This window comes from Coturnix japonica, chromosome 18, assembly GCF_001577835.2.
Source record: "Coturnix japonica isolate 7356 chromosome 18, Coturnix japonica 2.1, whole genome shotgun sequence".
Taxonomy (NCBI): Eukaryota; Metazoa; Chordata; class Aves; order Galliformes; family Phasianidae; genus Coturnix; species Coturnix japonica.
This window is the reverse complement of record NC_029533.1, coordinates 2,413,841-2,436,364: the sequence shown is the minus strand read 5'-3', so window position 1 is coordinate 2,436,364 and position 22,524 is coordinate 2,413,841. Positions and strand designations below refer to the sequence as shown.

Genomic DNA, 22,524 nt, shown 5'->3' with positions numbered 1-22,524 from the left:
AGGAGCTCTGTAGAAGTTCAGAAGACCCAAACAAACCTCAGATAAAGCAGCTCTTGAACAGGAGACCTGCTCACCATCATAGAAGGCAGAATAAGGCTGAACTTATCTGATATGAACTTATCAGCAGTGCTGGCTACTTTGAGGGCCTGCAGCTGGCTATGCAGTGTTGGTGTGGACCCAAAGCATTGCCATTATGGGCTGAATTTTGCTCTGAGCCACTCTGCTGTGAATAAATCTGGAGCACATTCCCTAGATGTGGCTGAATAAACTCAAATGAACAAAGAAAAAAATACTTCTATTTGCTTTTCCCGTTTGCCTGAGGAACAGTAACGTTTCTTTCTGTTGGAGCTTTCAGAAGATGTCAATATTTCATCCTTGCTTTTTTTTGTTACATTTTTGATCCCAACCTGGGTGTAAGTGCTAACTGTGCGCTCCCATGTTCTGACTGTAGTGAATGGTGTTTTGTGTGTTAACTGTAGTGATGTGTTTGCAGGCAAGGACTGGGGAAAGGAGGAGGAACAGAGTTCCTCTGTTTGGGCTGTTCCAAGCTGGTGTGTTGCAAAGGCCTTCCTGGTTATGGTCTACATGCAATCCTACCGATGCAACTGCGGGGGTTTTATAAAAACTATACACAAATTTATTACATCTTTTCAGCCAAGAAAGACTATCTCTAACAGTTTTAAGTCAAAAGGTTTCATTTTGCTGTTTCCAAACTGGCATACTTCTCTTGGTTATTTCAAAGCAGGTGTCTTAGAAATGTACCTACGTTTAATTTCTCAAGCCCCTTTTTCATGGCCTCAGAATGAAACTAGATGAAGTTGGTGAAATACTTCACTTGATATCTCAGCAGCTTTAAACCTTGTTTTTATTTCAAGAGGGCTGAATTGATCTCTGTCTTTTTGTGAGGGCAACCTGAAATTATTCACCAGAGAAGCAAAGGAATCATTTATTCACCCAGTTCTAGGGCTTAACTCTTTCCCAGGGCCCAACAGAGAGCCAGTCTAGCCTTCAACTCTTTTACCTCCCTTTGCCCTTTTTGCTGGTTTTTATTGCATGCCCTTAAAGTCAGGAAAATAGACTTTCTCAATGAGAGAGTATCTGAGCCTTAGGTGTTTATTGCTCTCACGCGATGGCTGGCAGCAGGCGTTCCCTTACAATGGGTCCAGCACAGAGGTGTCTTGGCAGATGACCATTTCCCCCATGGTTTTCTCTTTCCTGCCTACTGGAAAGATGATAAAACTACACATCTCACATGTACTATGTCCTATGTAGTATGCAAGAGTTGGGAATGCTCCTTGGGAAGAAAAGGAAAGAGAGAAACTCACTTTATACCCTTTCTCCGTTTCTAACCAGGCAGCATGATATTTGTTTGTATTTTAGAGCCTGGATGATTCATGTAAGCTGGAAAGCTTTTACCAATAATTACCAAATTCAGAAAGATGTGCTTGCAGTGTGGCACATTTTAGAACAGCATCCACTCTGGATTTAAGGCTTTCAGATGGTGGAGAATCCATCACAGTCCGGGGTGAGTAATTCCAATGGTTCATTACTCTTTCAATTACAAACTGGCACCTTCCTTGCAGTTTGAATTTGTCTAATTTTGGCTTCCAGCCGTTTGATCTTGATAGGCTTTTGTCTGTTAGATTAAAGAGAGTTCTGCAGTTAGAGATCTCCTCTTTAGTAGGTGCTCTTTAACATTACTACGTTACTACTACTTCATTTTGGTGAGCTAAATTATAAAGCACTGTAAGTATCTTGATGCCAGTGGTTCCGTTCAACCCTGCAGCCCTCAAAACTGTAATTGCAGTTCCCTTTTTCATTCCTAGTCCCCAATAAGCACATTGTGCAGTTTGAGATATCTGTGCAGATCTGCTGCTATGTCTGCAGTGGCACTAGGTGCAGGTACCTGTATTTAGGCCCCTGGCTCTGGTCCTAGGACTCCAGAAGTAGGGTGCAACATCCATCTCCCTTAACCTGAAGCACCTATAAGTTTATCAGTAGGCCAGACATTGTCACCTGGTATCCTGAGCACATCTTGCTTAGGCTAAATACATGTGGGGTTTCTGGATTTTCTTTGGTCCTGGCTGTCTTAGAAATTGCACTGGCCTTTGTGTTGTGATGCAGATGCTGGCAGGGAAATCTCAAGGATAGCCATTGTCCTCAGACCCTCTGCCCACGCGTCTGCCTGAGGGGAAGCTGGAGAACATCGACAACATAGTCATGGCTCTTCAGAGCCATGCCTGGGGTTGGCCTCTGTTTTACTGATGTTTTAGAGCTGTTTGACAGTATCCTGGCTTTTCCTAGAGTGATTTAGGTTTATATGCAGCGACTGATCATGTGCCAGGAGTTTTATTACAGACAACAAATTTCATTCAATCAGCAGCAGAGACCAAACATCCATTGTTTGAACTGAGTGCTTAGGACAACACTGGATGACTCCAGGCACACCAGATGGGCCCTACCGCCCTCACTTTGCTCTCCATGAGCAATCAACAAGTGGATGGGCTGCAGGCTTCCCAGGGAGCTGTGCTGGGTAGGATCACAGGCCCAGCCATGGGATGCTTGTATGGGAGGTCTCATTGCTGCCTCCACTGAGTTGGTCAAAGTGGGACTTTCTGTCAAGTCTTTGCTGCCATGCAGCTGTTAGAGTGCAGGAGCTGAGCAGAGCAACTTTCTGTCTCATAAGACAGTATTTTTTGCTGTGTTAAAGGTGTTTTCGATTGATTCAGCCACAGAGATGCAGTTAGCTCTTTGGGGCCTGTGAATCAGAAGCTCCAGAAGATCTTTCCCTCATGCTCTCTTGATAAACTAGTCTGTCTTCTCTACCATCGCCTGAGGCTCAGAATGATGCTTTGGAGATACTCTGCTTGCTGACTGTCGTTTCATGAGCAGCCAAGTTCTGTGGAGCTATTTAATGGATGCTCAGCTGAGGTGCTGGCAGGCTGCTTGTGGCAGGGCAGAACTCACAGATTCATAGTTCAGGTAAGAGGGAAGCACAGCAGAGTGCCAAGAGTCTAGAGGAACAAGTACGAGTGTGTGTAAGCCACGGTGTGAAACCAGCCCTATAAATAACAGCCTGATGGAAACCAGATCTGTTCCGCGTATGCTTCCCATTTCTACTCCAAAGCAAGAAAGTTGTTTGTGGTGAAACGCTCATACGAGGCCATGCTTTGGCCTCTGTTCCTTCCCCCAAGGCATATGCTGGTCCTTCTGAGACCTTTAGTGGGAGGTTCGGGGCGTGACTGAGGGAAGGAATGTGCAGATCTCATGGAAGATTTCCTACTGATCACTACATGTGAGGGTAGGCTAGCATCAATCGTTGCATAACATAAATTGTCCTTCTCACTTGTTTCTCCCTGCCTCATTTTTACAAAATAGAAACACTGGGAGCCAAAGTAAGTGGTCTGAGTACAGAAGATGCTGTAAACAAGCACTTCTAATATCAGCATCCAGAGCTTCCCTCTTGTAGTATTTAGAGTGTTGGCCTCTTCAAGCTGCCAGTCAGACAAAGTGGAGGAGGCAGGAACTGCCATATATAAACATCCTCAGTGCAAAATCCTCCTGTGAGCCACCAGAGCCAATAAGTTTCATTCCCTCTTACCTTGTATTCAAGTAAATCACCAAGGTTGGGGCGATTAAGTTTGCGTAGGTCAGTGTGAGTGAGAAGCAGCAGTACTGCTGGCTTTGGGGAATGTAAGGAGAGCAGAAATTTGGCTACCATTTTTCAGGGAGTTAAAGAGAAGGAAGCCTATTCCCCAAGGCAAACAGCAGAGACCAATTTGGAATAAATCTGCTTGCTGGCTGCGCTACTCAATCTGGCAATCAACTCGTTTACAATTCTGGCCAAGTTTTGCACTCTGGTCAGCTTTAACTAATAAAGGTCTAGCATGGTACCTTGCTAATCTCATTAGATGGAGAGGTATGTTTTGGTAGCGGTTTCTGGGGAAGGGCAGAGAGAGAAATACATTTAGCAATTCATGCTTGAGTTCCTTCTGCCAGCTTTTTTAAAAGCATGTATGTATGGGTGTGTGTATACACAGTATGTATGCTCTGAGTGTGCATGTTCCTACTAACCACTTCTGCTTAAATATCCCACTGAATGTAGTGGTACCAGAGGCTCCATCCCTTCGGATAAATGCATTGCAGGCTATGGGGGCTTGGAAGCTCCATCAGTCTTATTGCACAGGGCTGGGTACTGATCAGCAGGGGTATTGGAGAGGTTTTCATGTCCCTTCCTGCTGTTAGACGTGCTGAACTCTGCTATGCAGGCAGCACTCCCCCAAACATCAAAGTCTGGTTAAAGCTGTGATGTTAAAACCTGCTGATTTCAATGGTGTGCCCAGTGCCTCATTGTCAGGTTTATTTTTGACAACCAATGGATTCTCCTCCCCAGCTCTGTACATGACTTAAAAAAAAAAGTCAGGAACTGGGCCAGCATTAATAAATGGCAGTTCTTCCACTTGCAGTACGAGGCATTACCCCACCCTACCAAGCCAACTGCTTGCAGAAAAACAGCAAAAAAAACAGTTCTCTCTCCTTTTTCTGTTCCCAGACTGCCATGTCTGAGTGCTCTGTGTTTGCTTTGAAGTGCCCCACGCATTTGCAGGCTCTGCTCCTTGCTCCTTCCTGACACCCTCCACAGTGACATCTGACAGGGTGAGCTCCTTCCATCTCTCCTCTGCGTGGTGAGGCTGTAAAGTAATGCAAAGAGGGAAGCATAGTGGCACTGTGGGACACACTTGATTAATCCATTGGTCAAGGCGGTAACGCAGAGGCTTTGTTGCACTGTGCACGGTTTGTTCCTTCTCCTTCCTCGTGTCACAACAAGGACGTTGTTGTGTTTTGCTGAATCCTTCCTTGCTTGAGGCCAGTCATTTATCAAAAGAGATTTCCATCTTGGACTAATAATTCATCTCTTATTGCAGCCCTCACTGCTCTGAGGGCCCATTTGTTTCCTCTTATCACAGCCTAATTATTTGGCCAAGGAAAATTTCTGTCCATCCTGAGGACAGTGGATGAGAGATCAGGAGAACCTGGCCTCCAGGTAGGGACGAGCTTGTGGGTGTGGGAAGGGGCCTGGGGTCAGGCCTCGTGCTTTGGCAACTCTCCTTTTGTGCTTTTTTCTCAAACGAATGCTCACACCCACACATCTCCAACCCCCCACTCTCTCATAATTGTCATAGAATCATTAAAGTTGGAAGGGACCTCTAAGATCATAAAGCCCAGGCATCTATGAACAGATGCCCCGTCCTTTGAGGTGTTCAAGGCCAGGTTGGGGTCCTGGGCTGCCTGATGTGGTGTTAGATGTGGAGGTTGGTGGCCCTGCATGTAGCAAGAGAGTGTTGGAGTTTGGATGATCCTTGAGGTCCCTTCCAACCCAAGCCATTCTATGATTCTGTGATCTACCCATCTCCACCATGCCCACACAGGGCATCATTAGGGCTGGACAAAGACTTTGTCTTTCCACCTCACCCTGACAAACTGGGAGTGAAAGGAGAGTAAGAATTTGTGTCATCCAGACCTGGCCAGTGATTGGATTAAAGAAGGGAGGATGTGTGGATGGATGAACAGATAGTAATCACAGAAGCATAATTAATAACAATGACAGAAGGGCATCTCGCTCCTATTAATAGTACATGCACAGCTTTAATCAGCTCTGTCCCCCATCCAATGGGAGATTTGAACAGAATCAATTGCTAATCTCTATCAGAAAGCTGTTCTGATCAGATTGATGGCACATGCGTGGTTGAGCAGCAGATTCAGCTGGGCCCATCATGATTACTCATACCAATTCAGAAGTTTTATTTGAGGAGAAGTTCCAAAACCTCATTGGTTTGTTAAGCATATCATAGGTATCAATTGCCCATTGCTGTATGGCCTGCAAGAGATGCAGCAAATGCAATAAAAACCTTATCCATCGTTTCATCTGGAAGCCCCATTTACCTGAACTGAGCTGCTTCCAATGAATATTTCACAACGTGTTTCACCACAAGTGCACTTGCAACTTATGAAGCAAAAACACAAATGTTTTAATTCTGACAAAATGAGCATTTTTCATGCACCAGCCTCTATTCGGCACATAGTTCTGTGGCTTAATGGCTTTCTGATTATCACGTCCCAGGATATTACTTCAACTCAAGTGATATGAAATGTCATTAAAAAGTAATGTTCCTCTGCTTTGACAATCATATTAGTAAACATTGGAGGCTCTGCAGGTTATATGTCAGGCGGGCCGACACTAATGGCTTTATTAACATATGCAGTAGCACTTTGTCAAACCTTCTTGTTAATCTAAATTTACATGTGACAATAAGAAAGGGAGGGGGAGCGAGGTGATGGTATTTAAATAGTGCTTAAGTTTGGCCACAGGCAAAAGGAGCTGGGAAATCCCCAGTAAGATCAGAGCTCCCATGCACCCATCCCAGCCCCTGCTTATGGTGAAGCAATGGGGCCATTGGGATTCTCCCAGCAGAATGACATGAGGTGGGGCTTCATGTAGCTCAATTGCTAGGCATGGTTGTAAGGATGCTGTAATGGAGCACTCCCATCCCTAGAATACCCTGACCTGATAAGGCTGCCTTTGTAGGGACTGCTGACCACGGGGTTCCCACTGCTGTCTTAGAGTCACAGAATGGCTTGGGTTGGAAGGGACCTCAAAGACCATCCAGTTCCAACCCTGCTGTGGGTAGGATTGCCAGCCACTACAGTAGGCACTACATTAGGGCCCATCCAGCCTGACCTTGAGCATCCGCAGGGATAGGGGCTCTTCTTTTGATTCTGCCTTAGGGGAAGACAACAGTTGAGATGCTCCCAAGAGCAGCTCCATGTTCTCCATGCGCTAAGCAAAGCCAGTGACTCGCCGTGGCTTTATTTTGGGAGCTGGGAAGTGTAAGTACAGTGGGACCTATTCTTGTCCGAATGACTAAGCCTCCACCAGCCCAGAGCTCTTCATCTTGGCAAACAGATGGTGCGTGGAGTAAAAGAGATGCTGTTCGCTGCTATGAAAGGCCTTTTCTTTCTGGAGCAGCGCCTTAAAGGTACAATGGTTTGTTTTGTGGTGCTGGGCGTTGGGTTGCCTTTCAAGGAGCAACACGAGCAGGGATCACAGAGCAGGGGTCACAGAGCAGCAGCAGCCTGGGGTGATGTTCCCAATGGGGATGGAAGGGCCGCATCTTCTGTTGGTGCAAATTGGCCAGTGTAAAAGTGTGTAAGTGGTGATTTTCTCCTTCAAAAATCTCATCAGCTGATAAATGCAAATCCCAAAGAAGCTGATGCTTACGGGGTGGGCTGGATGTTCGGAGCTGCTTTCTCTGGCAGTGTTGGACATGAGCAGTGTGTACCCTGTGTTTTGCATAAAGGATATTGGAGGTGTGATGGCAAAAGGCACTGTTTCCATCAGTGTTTTCTGTGGCAAGATTGAGAATGGAAACCTGAAACACTGCAGCTTCGCTGGTGCTGTCCCAGGTCAGGTGGCTGAGGTCAGAGATATCCCATGGGAGCATGGCTGTCCCCTGTTAGTGGAAGGAGTCCGTGTTTCAGCTGGAATAGAGTGGATTGTAACCTAGTAGCTGGAACGGTGCTCTGCTTTGGATTTGGGATGATCCTTCTGGTCCTTCCAACTTGGAATATTCTGTGATTCATAATGTGGGTAACACACCGGTGGTTTTGTTGGTGCAGAGCAGTGCTGCGTGGAGCCAAGGATGTCTCAGCTTCTCCTGTTGCCCTGCCAGTGAGGGGCTGGAGTCACAAAGAGCTGATTGGGGACAGCACCGGGACAGCAGACCAAAAGGATATCCTAAACCATATGGCATCATGCTGGGTCTGGTGAGTGTGGCATTGTGTGTCACTTGTTCTGTATATTCTTTTATTGTAATCATCTTCCTTTTCTGTTCTGTTAAACTATCTTTGTCTCAACCCATGAATTTACCTTTTTTTTCCCCAGTCATACACCTGACACAGGACAGGGCTGACAGGGCCTCTGCTTCTACCATCTCCTTTCTGTTGCATCGAGCACGTGGTAAGTTTTGAGTTGCTCACAGAGGTGGTGGTGCCTTGTCCATGCAGACAGCCAAGGTCAGGGGATGAGCTCTGAGCAGTGATGGAGCTGTGGGTGTCCCTGCTCATTGCAGAGGGGGTGGGACCAGATGGCCTTTAGGGATCCTTTCCAACTCCAACAATTCTATGATTCTATGATTCCTAACTTTCTGGGTGAAGCAGAAGGGATAGCTAACGCGCTCCAGTCTTCGCCTGGCTGGTGCCATGGAGAAATGCATGATTAATTTGTTTAAAACTTTACCAAGGAGATGTGTGCTCTTCCTATGCTGTGAAACCAGAGCCAGAGCCTTGGTCTGTAATTCTTTTAAGGAGAAATGACGTAGTTGGTCTTGATTAAAGCATTCGTTTAACGTTGATTAAACCATGGTTAAATTATTCATATGTCTGGCTATTCATAGGCTACATAAGGAATTTATTGGGATGAGATGGGTTGCTGCACTCAGTATGAAAACTTGCTGCTGCACTCACTAGTAACTAGCATGGAAAAAATAAACAAAGATGGCAGGAGAGGGATTTTCTGCATTAACACTGTAATATAAATGGAGCAGTCTTTAAGGCTGAAATAGCATTAGGATCTTGGTGATCTTTTTCCTATAGCATTTAAAAACTTGAGATCTATAAAATGGACCTCACGCTGAGGAGGGCCTGTTTGTACCAATCACCAGAGGGGCTTTATGTTGCTGTTATCTCCAAGAAGAAATCACAGGTGTTGGGAATAACTGCACCTGGTGTTGCCCCACTTCAGTCCCAGGCTTATGGATGAGAGCCCCACAGAGGAGCATGGGTGGGAGGAATTCAAACCTCTGCTCCAACCCAGATGCCTTGCCAAGATGGAGGCCTTCCCAAGGTCAGCTTTTTGGCCATTCTTGCTGTTCCCAAGAGCGTTTCCCTTTGTCTGTGTTTTCTTGCTTGCATCCCCAATGGGATAAAGCTCCAGACCCCAGATCTTGAGTGCAAGTCCACAGTGATGGTCCCTTGGGCCTCTGTGGGGTGACACAGCCCCATGTGTCCCCAGGTGGGAGGATCTCAGCTCAGTGTGGTGGGAAGGGTGTCTGAGGGGGCATTTGGTCCTCATTAGCAGAAGCTCAGTAGCTGTTTTGTCATTTTTCTCGTTTGTCATAAAAAATAAATACGGTTTAATGGATGATCTTACAGAGCAGGTTTTGGCAACAAAATAGTCCGTGTCCTATTATAAACCGAGATGGAATATAAAACCATTTCCAGCTCAGATGAGAGAGAGGGAGACACAGATTTAGGCCCTGATTGTGCTGAAATGAAAAACAGCACATTGTCAGATAGTGCATTAAATCATGCATTCCGTTTCATGAAGTCCAAGCTATAAACAGCCCTTTTTGGAATAATTAATCACAGTTAATTTTTTGGAGAGAGGATCACTTTCGTTTCTTTGTTTATTTTTAGGGCTGCCCTGCATGGAAGAGCCGCCTCTTTTACATAGAGTGATGTGATGGGTTGGTGAGGGCTTGGGGGTGATGGGGATGTCCCGTATCAGGGCTGCCCCTTCTCATACCCCACACCCTGTGATCAGAAGTCCTGATGCCCAATGGCAGGGAATCAGTGCAGCTCTGCTCAAGCTCCAGTACTACTGTGTGCCAAGGAGGGATGGGAACCCATTGAGCTTCCTAGACCCCTGTGGTGCATCCTTGGTTTCAGCAGAGCCAGTGTAAATCCAAAACAGCTCTGAAGAAGTCATTTGAATCACTCCAGACTCAAATAGGCTGGAGGAGATAGGAAGCTATTCACAGCTCGTGTGTAGCTGTTGACATCACATATAACAAACTCGCTGAACGCAGCAGCATTGTGCTGTAGGCAGGGCGCTCAGCTCTGCTGTTGTTAAGGTTCCTGATGTTTCTCGTTATCACAGCTTCATTACAGTTGCTTTAGAACTGCAGATCATTCAGGTTGGAGCGCGTCACCTTGTGCTATCCATGATGGGATGCCACTGGGTGAAGCTTTGTCTCTTCTTGGGTATGTTATAAAGCTGGGACACTGCAGAAATCCCAGAGGGGCTACAAGTAGTGATGGATGAAGCTGCCAACTCCCGCACCCTGGAAGATATCAAGCCAGCATTCCTCTGCCTTTGTATCCTTTGCTTATACCATGCTGTGTTCCAGTGCGTGACCACTCTACAATCTAAAGTTTGAGTGGGTTTCTTCAACCATTCAAACCTTGTGATAAAGAACCCACCATATCCCATAGGAAACCTCCCCTTCCACTGCAGCAAGCGGCTGTACATCAATGTGCACATTCTAGGAGGCAAACCAGCCTTTCTGTGAGCTGGGAGGTGATGTGTTTTACTGGAAAACCCAACCAGTTTGCTTTGGCTGCGCTGCCACACATCCACAGGGCAGCTGTTCCCTGGTTGGGTGCTCTGTGCTGGAGGTGTCGTGGCAGTGTTGGAACTGCAATGGATGAGACTCGTGCCAAAATAATTCACTTTGTTTCCCCCCCAATGAAAAATCAGAATTTCCTGTGCAAGATGAGACATGATTCCAGTGGGGTGGGGGAGGATGGAGCGCTGATGGTGTGGGGAGAGGAAATACTTTCTCTATAAAAAGGAAAAGAAGAAGAAATGCTAAAAATGACTTTTCTTCCTTTGCAAAAGAAATGCTATGACACATTTTTGTACCAGCTCTAATTTTGAGCAGTATTAGTAGCTTGGTGCCAGCCTGTTGAGTGCTGGAGCAGCTCACATTCCTGTAGGAAAGAGCTATAAATCCTGACACCAAATACTCCAATCTGTGCATTTCTCAGTGTGTCCTGTGGATAGGGCACCCCAGTGTGGGGTCAGCAGGGGAAACCATGGCAGTGGGATCAGTGCACAGTGCTAGGGTCACAGATAGAGAATTATAAATCCTAGGATGAACTGTTCAGGCATAGAAACATGTCTGGATCATTGGCTGGATGGTAAAACAGTTGTGTGAATAGACAGCTGGGTCTTGTTTGAGCTTCCCCCATATTGCATTGCAAAATCCTGCTGTCAGTGTGGCACTGTCTGTGCCCTTACCACCTTCTGTCATCGGAGGGTTGCGGGACAGTGGCTTTTGGGGAGGGATGACTTTGCATTCGGGATGCCTCCAAGACTTGAATTCAGTTCCAAGCTCAGCACCACTGCTTCTCTTGCCCATGTGTTTGCCTCTTTGAGCCCAGGTTGTGCTTTATCTATCAGTGAGCCAAAAGAGAGTGTAAGGCAGTAGATGCCACCAGTGTGTGGATGGAGTCAGGTTCCACATGCGCTTTTTGAGTGCTGTTATCAGTCATCCCTAAACCCAAAAAGGAAAAAACACAATTTTCAGGACACAAGGAGCTGAAAAAAGTATTAATCCACCACTTGCTAGTTTGCTTGAAGCAAACGGATCAATAACACTTGATACATACCTACATAAAACCAAGCCAGACTGTGGTTTGTGGGATCTCTGAGGATAGATTTTATGTCTTTTCTCCTTGGAAATGGCATATGGCTGTTCACCGTGTCTCGTGGGTAGTAAAGGAAATAGATGGGAACTTTTCTTTCTGGCTCAATCTCACTTCTATTGAAGACGCCTCAAATGCTGGTTCTCAGCACACAAGTTCTGGCCCCTTTGCAGGGTTTAAGCAGTTGCACTGTAGCTGCAATTCCTGGAACAGATTTGATCCCAGAGGTGATGGTGGGTGGAGGATTTGCCACGTGCCATGCAGAAAGAACAGCTGCTGCTTCATTGCATTCCCAGGTGGAATCTATGGTGGAGGGGAGGTACTGAGGTGTCTTCTAAGTTTTCCCAGGCCTTTTATAAAGCATTTCTGTTTCTTGAAGCATTTCATGGAGTTTTGGGCCATGATTCAGCCCTTCTCCACCAATGTAGGACTCCAACCTTCCCAGCAAATGGAGCTGCGCTGTGTCCACCACATCCCCAGCTGAGCAGCTGTGCTGGAGCAGTGCTGGTAGAGCCCTGAGGAGCTCGTGTTGTGTGCTCTGCCACCAGAATGAGTAAATAATAGACTCCTCATTTATTTATGATGCAAATAGCAACTGTGCATTCAGCTCTAGGACTTGTTGATTATTTATTTAGAACCTCCCGTCTCGGAGGCACTGGTTGTTTGTGTGCGGGAGGCATCTGTCTGGGATTATTACCCACAAACAGACATTTCACTTCTTGGGTTGTGGCTGTTGATGTTCCTCTCCTTCCAGGGAGACACAGAACCCCTGTTTCAGAGCTGGGAGCCACTCGCAGTGCTGCTCCATCAGACCCATGTCTGTGCCACATCCCACATTGGAGCTCTGGCACATGCAGGGTTCCACTGTGTTGGTGATGAAGTGTCATGGCTGAATTGTGTCTGCTATAGGCCCTCAAAGAGCTGAAGGGAAAATGGGGAGGAGATGGACACTGGCAGGTAGGCAGTATTTGGCCACATAGCCTGAAGGTGGCTGCCTGGGGAGCTCCTCATTGTCCCTCATTATCTGATTACCCATCAAGCTGTGCCTTACTGCAGTACCTGTCATTAGTTACCCCATGTGGGAATCCCCTCTTTGTAAAATGATGCCACAGTCAGAGTTTTAGAGGCAAGTGCTGATTTTTTTTTCCTGAGATTGCTCTTTTGAAAAGCTGTGTGTCCCTTTGTATTCAGTTGCCTGCCTTGCTGTGTGGGTGAACATGGGGAGGAATTATTTTCTCAGTACACCCATGGTGCTTTTTGTAAAGCCAATTTATTTAGGTCCATTATGTCTCAGAGCTGAAAGGTGGAAATTTAAGAATTACTTCATACTCTGTAGTACAGCTGGGCAATGTATATCAGAGGACAATGAAACCCAGACTTGAATGCTCAAACTTAAGCACCTCAGTGAGTGACTAAATGCTCTGCACCATGCTCAGATCCTATATGTCTTCTCTTACAGACCAAGGAATGGTTGCTGTTAATCCAGTAGTTTTGCTTGGTGTGTGCACCCATGGCAGCATGTCCAGGGCTTTCCAGGTCTTCAGCCATTCTTATGGGTCTTCTCTGGATATTCCTCCAGTGTCTCAGCCTGCATCTCAAGGTATGGAGCTGCCAAGGTCATTGTAGATGGGATCCAATTGAAATTTTGGGGTGTTTGTGCAGCCAGCCGTCCCAGCTGGGGACTTCCATGCAAAGCCAAGGGAGGAAGGATCAATGCTTGCAAAAAAAGCATTCTGTTGTGTGTTTGGAAGGACAAAAGGGGCTCTGTGTGCGTCACCAGATGAGTATGCATCTGGAGTGACGTTGTGGGGTACTTCAAATACTGAAGACACCTACAGAGATGCATGAGCAGACTCCTCTGGCTCTTTGGAAGCTGAACCTTCCAGCCTGAGCCTCCCATAACGCTGTTGGTGGCACAGAAGTTACCAGCACTTTGCTGTTCAGGATTGAATTGGTCTGGATAATGTGGACTTGAAAGAATTCTGTACCTAACCCAAGCACAGAGATGCTAAGTGCACGAATCTTCAACCAAGACCTTATGGGTAGACCTTCTGCCAAAAGGTAGCAGAAAATTTGATGTAAAAACAGAAATACGCTTTGGTTGCCTTGGAACATTATATCCTCCTGAGCTCGCTTGCGTATCGCTTTACAAAGATCAGCTGTCCACCAAACTACCGATACCTTCCAAACTTGGCTGCATTTCAGTGCTTGTGGGAAGCAGTATAAAAAGAAGAGGAGAATGATTGAGTGCCTCTGTTTCCAATTGCCCATGGAGCAAAGTGCGTAAATCTAAGCCCAAAGATGGAGCTACACCTTCTGCGTATGGGTGGTTGGGGGTGTGTTTCTGGCTGGGGATGGGTGTAGTGGTGGTGGAGAGAAAGGAATTGGAGCAGTAAGAAGGGTGCAGAGGGCTGGTCCAGCAGCCAACCCAACAGGAGCAGCTGCTACACCACAGTCACTTGGTGGCTCCCCACCTGCAGCTCCTCAAACCTCCCCTTTCATCCCTTTATTCCATTGAGCTAATAAAAACCCTTCCTTCCTTCTCTCAGCAGATACTGGAGTGCTGCCCACGGGCTGGGAGGGGAAAGCTGCTGCTTGGCTTTTGCTCCCTGACCACCAGCCAGCTCCTATCTCGGGATGGATCCAGCAGCAGCGCGGAAGCTCGCATCCAAAAGCCCCATTGCTCTGCCAGGGCCACACAGGTAGCAGCGAGTCTGATGTGAAGTCAAGTGCAACATCTGGGAGTCTTTTCTCCCCATGTTTTTCTCTTTTATTTTGGAGCAGCAGCTCTCAGAGGTACATGCAGGCCTTGCCAAAGTGCTCCTCGCCTACATGAACACCCCTACATCTGCAAAAACGCTGCCCAAATCTATCTAGGAAACCTGGAGCAGAGCTCTGTTCTGGAGCAGCATGCTTGCATGGGGGGGGTTGTGGCACAGAGAGTGCCCAATTTTGTTGTCTTTTGGGGTATTCAGGAAGAAAAGTGCGGGATCCCTTTTGTGAATTCAGAGGGTGAGGGTTTGATGCTATGGGCTCACACAAAGGTTGGAGTCAGCTCAGGTTGTGTTCTGCTCCAGATCTGATGGGTTTAGGAGGGGCTACCAATCATCCCAAGTGCACTCCATGAAGGATGCTGGTAACCAGTTTGTCCCTTTTTCATTTTCTGAGACATTTGTTATTGGCCCTGGGAATGGTGTGCTGCCATGGGACCCTACCAGTAACCACCAGAGCAGCACAAACAGAGAATTCCGTGTTGACCCCAGCAATCTGTTGTCCTGAGAGCTGTTCAGATGAGAGAATGTCCAAAGTAAAAAGAAATGATTTCTGAAATTAATTATAAACAGAGAAGGAGGTAAGTGCCAATGGTGCAGGTGGAGTCTCCATCCCCTAGGAGAAAGACAAAAAAGGGACAAGAAAACCTACAGGAAAAGATTATTTGAACAGTGATATAAATGCAAATGCTGACATCTCAGTGAGAGGTGCTCTGGGCTTTTCCCATTGAGCTCTACTGCTAAAGGGAAAGTGATGACTTTCCCACTCTAAAGAGGAGGCGCTCAGCCTGCAGATGTTACTGCTCAGGATGTTTTCGACTGAGTATTCCTTTGTTGTTGTTGTTGTTAAGAAAAACAAACGACTAATTCAACATAATGAAACTTGAAGCAGGAGAAGAGCAGCCCGGACAAATTGCTCAACTGAGTGTTTTGGTTCGGTTTTATTTTCTGAAAGGATGTTCCAAGATTGGCCAAGACTCTGTTTGGAAATAGAAGCATCCCATTTTCCAGCCCATAATACTCCTCGTTTGGAATTGTGAGCTGAGTATCGTATGAATGGGGCTTCTTTGCTGAAGGTTTGAGAGAATTGAAACCAAATGTTTAAAGGCTATCCATCCAAAATGCTTGGCTCATCTGAACTCCAACGACTGTTGGTTTTTGTTTTTACTCTATAAACAATATTGAGATTCTCGCTATTTATCCCCATATGCCTTAAGAATTGTTTGAAATTCTTTGGACATTCTTTCAGGAACTCAAAACATGTTTCCCATGTATGTTTGTGCTGGGAGCTGGTGTCTAAAGGGCAGCTCAGCTCCTCTGAAAGCAGGAGCATGTGGCAGATTTCCCTTTAGCAGTTCAGAATGAAGCAGGATGAGCCCTCTAGGAACATTTCCAATGGCCTTAAGTTGTGCCAGGGGGGGTGCAGGCAGGATGGTAGGACACGTATTCTGTGAAGGTGTGATGATGAATTGGCACAGCTGCCCAGAGAGGTGGAGGGGTCACTGTACCTGGAGGTATTCAAGTATCATGGAGATGTGGCACTGGGGGATGTGGTCAATGGGCACGGTGGGGTGGGCTGGGGTTGGGCTTGGGGATCTGAGAGGTCTTTTCCAATCTTAATGATTCTGTGATTCTGTGTTTCTGTGAACAAGCAGCCCCGCCAGCAGACCACATGTGTGGCCTTTATTTAACCTTGAATCTTCTGTGTGTAAAGTGGAGGAGGTGGGCTTCAGGCCAATGCTGGTTTTGAGTTCCTAAGGTGGGGAGCCTGACCCCATCGTGGTGGCAGCTGGTGTATCTGAAAGTGGGGGTCACAGGTCTGGGACAGCATTGAGAGGCAGATACTGCCTGGCCTGGGTGCCATCAGCCATCAGTGCCCTGCAGCATTCACTGTAGGCTCCAACAGCATCAGAAGCCTGTGGCTGCTTTCACGATCTCTGTGCACTTAACAAAAGGAGGTGAAATCCAGCATGGTGAAAGCACAAAGGCTGTGAACTCAGAGCCAGGGTCCCAGGACCCCTGAGAGCTGGGCATTAGCTCAGTGGCTGTTCTGCTGGGTCGATGCGATGCATTCAGCCCTATATGTGCTGTTCAAATTGTCCTTCTCAGGAGAATTGCTTTGCTTTGTTGCCGTCTCTTCTGTGCCCAACAGCAGGGGGTTTCTGCAGCAAGCCATATAGAAAATGTATTGATTCTGTTCCATAAGCCCTGTACATGGGAGGTAAGTGCTCCCCAGCCAATACCTTTCAGTCTTTTCCTTTAGATGTTGCTCACATGCCCTAAATCACCGCTGTTGATGAAAGAACAAAAGAACGGAGCTGGGGGAACTGTGGCCAAATGGGTTTAATTCTGCTCAAGGCGTCACCGCTGCCCAGTGCTGATGGAGCAGAGCATGGAGGCAGGTGATGGGACGTCAGTGATAAAGGGCCCTCCATTGCCAGGGCTGTCCTGGTGGCAGGTTTTAAACAGCGAGGAAGTTTGGCAAAGTAGCTGAGATCTGCTTCTAAGGTTCCTGCATGAACAGCTTCAGGTAATGCTCAGACCAACAGCTTTGACCTCCAGAAATTACTCAGTTGTCTTAGGAACCATGAGATGATTATTACCATAATTACTGTTTAACAATGCTGAGTCTTTTCTGAGAGCCCGGCTTGGCTCCCACCCCTCTGCTGTGTCCACTGAGCACTGCTATTCAGTGCTGTTGAAGCTTTTGGGGCGCTGTGCGACGCTGGCTTTGCAGTAGCATCACACCTGAATGGATGCCATATCCCAAGGCATTCCCATTGTGTGACCCTGAGCTCTGGCACTGCATCAGCTCTGATTTATGGACAACTTTCCCCACAGAGTGCGGAGCTGCCGCCCCTGTGCAGACTGTGGACAAGCATTAAGATGAAGGAGGTCTGATTTTTCTTTTTCCCCAGGAACATTGCTGGCCAATGTCTCGGTAATAAATGCTATGGATTGAGGAATGCAGTCTTGTTATTGCCTGGCTGAGGGGAATTCATTCTACACGTTGGCTTTCCCAGAGTTTTCCACCCGGCCGTCGCTGACTCCTCACCACGCACAGATATTTCTGTATTTCAGCAAAATTCCTCACTTCTAATCTGGATAGTCCTCTGGGTGGAGCGCAAAACCCACATTGTTAACTCCGGATAGCAGTAATTAAAAGAAAATAAAATCAAAGGTGCTCAGCGAAGCAATGGAACATTTTTTTCCCGTGGAAGCCAAAAGATTATATTAAACTTCGGTGGTTTAATAAAATATTATGAAGTTTGGGAGCATATTTTCCCTGGGACTTACTCTGTTTATACATCTAAAAAAGTAAATAGAATATCGCTTTACTTGACCACACAGAGAACCTGATCTATGGGGGCTGTCTATGTTTCTTGGTGCGTCGCTCCCACCTCAGGTTTCACACAGTGCTGGGTTTTGGGAAAGAAGGAATTCCATGAATGGTGGCGAAGGGACGTGGCACTGAATGGGGAACAGAGGGGCGAAATGCAAAGACGTGGCTTTCCAAGGTGTTCTGCTGCCTAAAGACTGTAGTGAGACATCAAGCATTGCTAAGCGGAAGATAGGAGGCTGTGGAAGTGATGCCAAGAAGAACAAGAGCCAAAGCGGGGATCTCCAACCAAGCAGTGCCAGCTCAGGTGGTCTTATGGACTGACACCAGTGGGTAATTCTGCATTTGCCTTTTGCAGAGCTCCCTGCTCTTTCCAGGCTGCTGCCGCCAGCAAAAAGAGAGCACAGCCTCTCAGTACCCGTAAACTTTATTAAATGTGTGCTTTTTCATTCTTAAATTAAATTAAAATCAGTCTGCTCCATACTGGAATAGCACCGAAGGGAGAGAGATGACAGCATCACAGAGCAGAGGGGAGGAAGGAGAGAAAATCCAGAAACCATTATATACGAACAAGAATCTTTTTAATGGTTAAGAAAACGGGCATTTTCCCCCCAAATGTGGAGATGTAACATTGCATATGCTAGTGTGTGTGCAAGAGAACAAGGAGGCTATGCATCAGGGTTAGTCAAAATGACTTAGTGCAGGCTGGGCATCACCAAATGCTCCAGAAATTGGACTCTGTGGTGCTGCAGCCCAAAGCCCACTCTGAATTCCACATACAGGAGTTGCCTTCACTGATCTTCATAGCGTGTTGGCCTTTGTATTCCTTCTAAGTGGGTGCATTCTTGGCTGGCAGAGTTTTGTAGGAGCCAAGGACGTTCACTGCATGCAGTCAGTGCTGCTCACTGCAGCACAGCTGCAGCCCCTCCTCACCCTCCCCCAGGTCCCAGCAGCAGAGGCCGGGTCTCACAGTGCCAAATTGGGCTCACAAAGGAAATCCCAACTGGTCTGAAATTTTCAGGGTGCTTTGTATAGTTTTCTTTTCAAACAGATGGTCTGAGACTGCAAACAATGCGTGGCATACGAGCCCAAGCTTTACCAGTGCCTAAGGGCTCATTGGATTATTGAGATCAGAAAGATCTTAATGCTCCCAGATTAGTTTCTCATTGTTAATGTATTGGTTTCTTCCTAATCTATTGATTTCTTCCTCATCGTACTCTATAGGGTCACTTTCATTTTTACTTATAGCCGCTTTTGCATACTCCTCCTAACACAGATGCCCAGTACCGTGGGCTCAGGAGGGCTGCAGGTTCCAACACTTCACTTCCAATTCTTCTTAGGTTAAAATAAACTTCATGGCTGGATTTTAAAATAAGCCTAAAGAGTTCAGAGGCTTAAACGCCATTAGAGTTCAAAGCGACCTGATTGCACGACCTCTTTTTAAAAGCCATTGTTGATATGTGGAGGGATTTTCAAAACTACTTATGGCCCAGATTTAAAAAAAAATCAATTACAGCCCCTGATCCCTAAATAGTTTTACTAGGAGTGCATCGAGGGAGTCAGACCCTCAGAAAGTAATGGGAGTAGAGCATCTGAACGTTGATGGGAGTTGAATTTGGGATGCTGGGAGTGTTCTGAAGGCACGTATGAGAATTGGGCTTGGGGATGCACTGGAGCTGTGTGGATTTAACGGCAGTGATTTGCTGGCAGTTGTAGGAACTTGTTTGTAGGAAGGTGCTTCATATCGCTAGAGCTGGTTCAGTATGGGATGAACAATCTGTAGCACTATAAAGCACCTTTATACTAGTCTAAATGTGACCATATGAGAGACAGTAGCAATATAATGATATTGATTTTTTTAAAAAATCATGCTCAAGTGATATTTATACTTGTCAAAAGCATGTACAGCCTAGCCCACCCTTAAGTCTCAAAGGAGCTACCTGCATAACTCTTCTTTGCAGCTTGGAAAACCTCCTTGGTGCCTGGGGGAGGGATAGTGGGAAGGGGAAAACCAGTAGTGTGGCCACATAGGGTGGTATTGAGCCATGGGGCCAGGACACAGCTGCTACCACCATCCCCATGCCATAGCCCTGCCAGCCAGGGCATGGGGACCTGAGGTTGGCTTTGATGGTACAGTGGAGGGAGAAGGTCCTGGGAGCCCATAGTGCAAATGAAATGGTCTTAATTGCATTGGGAACTTGGCCTTGCATGCAGAACCAGGTGGGTTTGTGTCCTAAAGGATGCAGGGATGGGGGCTACAGGCAGCCGGGACCTGCAGTGGGACTTGGTGCCTTGAAGTTGTCCAGGTCCTGAGCTGTTCTCCTGACACAGCAAGCAGGACAGCCAAGCTGGAAATGACTGCCATTGAATGGCAATTTCTGGTACATGCTTTGCATCTTTTCCCTGTGAAATTCTTTGGACTCATTGCAAACTCTGCTCTGATTTCATTAGGATCATGGCCAACATAGAAACATAGACTGGCTTAGACTATAGGGGATCATCTTGTTCCAACCCCCTGCTGCAGGCTGGTTGCCAGCCACTAGATCAGGCTGCCCAGGGCCCATCCAACCTGACCTTGAATGCCTCCTGGGATGGGACATGAAGACAAGCAGACATGCAGTGAGCAGAGGCTCAATGCTCCTTCCCAGCCAGGTTTTCTGGGTAATGCCCATAATGCCCAGTGAAGTTTATTGGCCCCCATCACAACATTCTTAAAATTGGGCTTAGAAAAGGGAGCATCATGTTGGTACACAGCACCATGCCATAATTAGGTGCTCCTATCGCCTAGAAAACGCTGGAGATAAAGAACCAGCAGATAAAGGAGCCCAAGGTAATGCAGGATCCTGCTGCACTAATAGATTTCTGTCTCTGAGCCATTTCTACTGTCCAAAAAAGGTGATAATGATCAAAGCAAAGAATTTAAAGCTTCGGGTTACTGCAAACAGGAGATTCGTTTTGCCTGACAGTTTCAAAGGCCTGCACAGCCAATGCTCTCATTCCCACTTCCCCCTCCGTTCTTCTTTAGGAAAGGATAAGAAACCTTCCACCATTCACCAGCTTCTCCTCACCCTAGATGCAATTTTTCTTCATTTTCCCCCTTTCTCCACTTAAAAACATTCTTCATTATGGCTTAAATATCATCCGCCAGACGCTGTAAACTTGGTTCCTGTGTGTGTGAGCAGTGGGATGGCGGGTGTCCCACCTCCTTCCACATGTTTAATGAGCATCACCCAACAGGTCCTCATGCATTGTGAACCTTTCCCTGCCCATCACCCAGACCCCTTCAGATAGGCCTCAATGGGAGAAATGCCCAGCAAGAGGGGGTGCATGCTCCTGGGAGCAGGGAGTTCCCTTGAATGGGAACTTCTGACTGCTTGTCCATTTCCATCCTAAAGTCAAAAGGATGATTTGTTTTCTTTTTTTTTTTTTTTTTTTTTTTGAGGGTCAAAAACAAACCAAAGGATTGTTGTTTTTGGCTTCTGTAAGGTGAAAATTAAGTTTGGTCAATGAAAAGAGCTTGGTTTAGTGAAGAGGCAAAAGTCAAACCAAGAATGGATAAGTGAAAAATTCTCAAAGATAGAATAAAAAATATCTCCTAGAGTACAGCTTTGAGAACCAAATTAGATGTTGCACCTCCTTTGTTTCATTGTAAAAAGGGGACAAAAAAGGGTCTAAAATGGCATTTCCAAACCCCAGTCTGGCTGACTTCCCAGGCCATGAGCTCCCCCTTGCACCTATTGCTTCTGAAGGTGACCTGAAGACATCCTGCAGCTTTGCACCCCAGTGTTATTTTTTGTGGACCCCAATGCAAAACCTTGGGCCTGCTGGAAGAAGCACCCAAGCTGTAGGGGGGATGTCTGTGGCACCAGGCTGCAGTTCACAGCCTCTTTTGGTGACACATCTCTGAGAGAAGAAAGACAACCAAGTAGGGTCAAAAGGGAAAAAAAAAATAGAAAATTAAGAATGAATCGTGTTTCAGCACAGCTATTTTTTTTGGATTTTTTTTTTTCTGTATTTCCCCCCCACCCCCTACTGATACGTAAAAAAAATATATATTATATTATATTTTCCTTTTCTTAAATTATTTTTGTCAGCCTTAGTCCCAGCCAAAGTCCTGCCCTGTCATCTGGTAGAACTTCATGTTGAAGGGCCGGTAGAAGTCCCGCAGCCTCTGCACCACCTCCTGGTCAATGTCGGGGTGGGTCCTGCCTTTCGTTTTCCCCAGGCAGTGGGGTTTGCTGCTGCCCTCCGCCTTCTTCAGGCAGGGGAAGCCCTTGGTTTTGTTGAAGTAGAAGTGTTTGTCGGTGATGATCCTCTTGAGGCCCAGAAAGTCCTGGACCCTGCCCAGCTCCCCCGCGGGGTCGCTGATCAGCCTCTCCCCGCTGACAAAGAGGATCTGCCCGATGGGGAAGTAGAGCAGCCAGTTCTCCAGGTGCTTGGCGTAGATGCCGATCTGGATGGCGCTCCACGAGGTGTCGATCAGGCCCGTAGTCCTGTTTTTGAAGGTCAGGCTCTCAAAGGTGGGGATGTCAGGCTTCTTGGAGAGCGTCTGTGTGTAGTCCGAGATGGCTCTGGTCACGGGGTCCCGCACCACCACGATCAGCTTCGTGCCCTTGGCCATGGAGGAGATGCGGGCTGGGGCCTCCTTGGTGACAAAGTAGCTGGGGGTCTTCTCCATGGTGATCTGCCCCTCCAGGGTCCTAGGCATGAGGTCCCTGAGGAGAGAGGAACATGTTAGTGCCAAGTGTTGTAGAGGAGTCCAAGTACCACAGCTGTGATGTCCTCACACCTCACAACTCAACCCAGCTCACTTTCCTTTTAGCATGGTTAGCCCACGGTGCTCCAACTCAAAAAGCATGTTAGCACAAACCAGAAACTTGCTGTAATCCTATTCTGCCTCACAAGGACATTTTGAGATGGATCCCC

At 46.9% G+C, this 22,524-nt stretch overlaps 1 protein-coding gene and 1 long non-coding RNA gene across 3 annotated transcripts in view; one reads left to right on the top strand and one right to left on the bottom strand.

Moving 5' to 3' along the window:
- Positions 1-4,236: 4,236 nt before the first annotated feature.
- LOC116654209 overlaps positions 4,237-22,524 on the top strand; it is a 30,206-nt gene continuing 11,918 nt past the window's right edge. Inside the window, exons 1-3 of one of the 2 annotated variants that reach the window (XR_004309232.1) lie at positions 4,237-7,824; positions 12,947-13,087; positions 14,037-14,189. This is a non-coding gene — a long non-coding RNA (uncharacterized LOC116654209). Of the gene's footprint in view, positions 7,825-12,946; positions 13,088-14,036; positions 18,799-22,524 lie in introns of those variants that run through there. The other variant, XR_004309233.1, reaches the window with a different exon arrangement.
- HS3ST3A1 (heparan sulfate-glucosamine 3-sulfotransferase 3A1) overlaps positions 18,010-22,524 on the bottom strand; it is a 25,500-nt gene continuing 20,985 nt past the window's right edge. Inside the window, exon 2 of the mRNA XM_015880124.2 lies at positions 18,010-22,313. Coding sequence (XP_015735610.1) covers positions 21,695-22,313 — 619 coding nt within the window. The 3' untranslated portion in view covers positions 18,010-21,694. The remainder of the gene's footprint in view (positions 22,314-22,524) is intronic.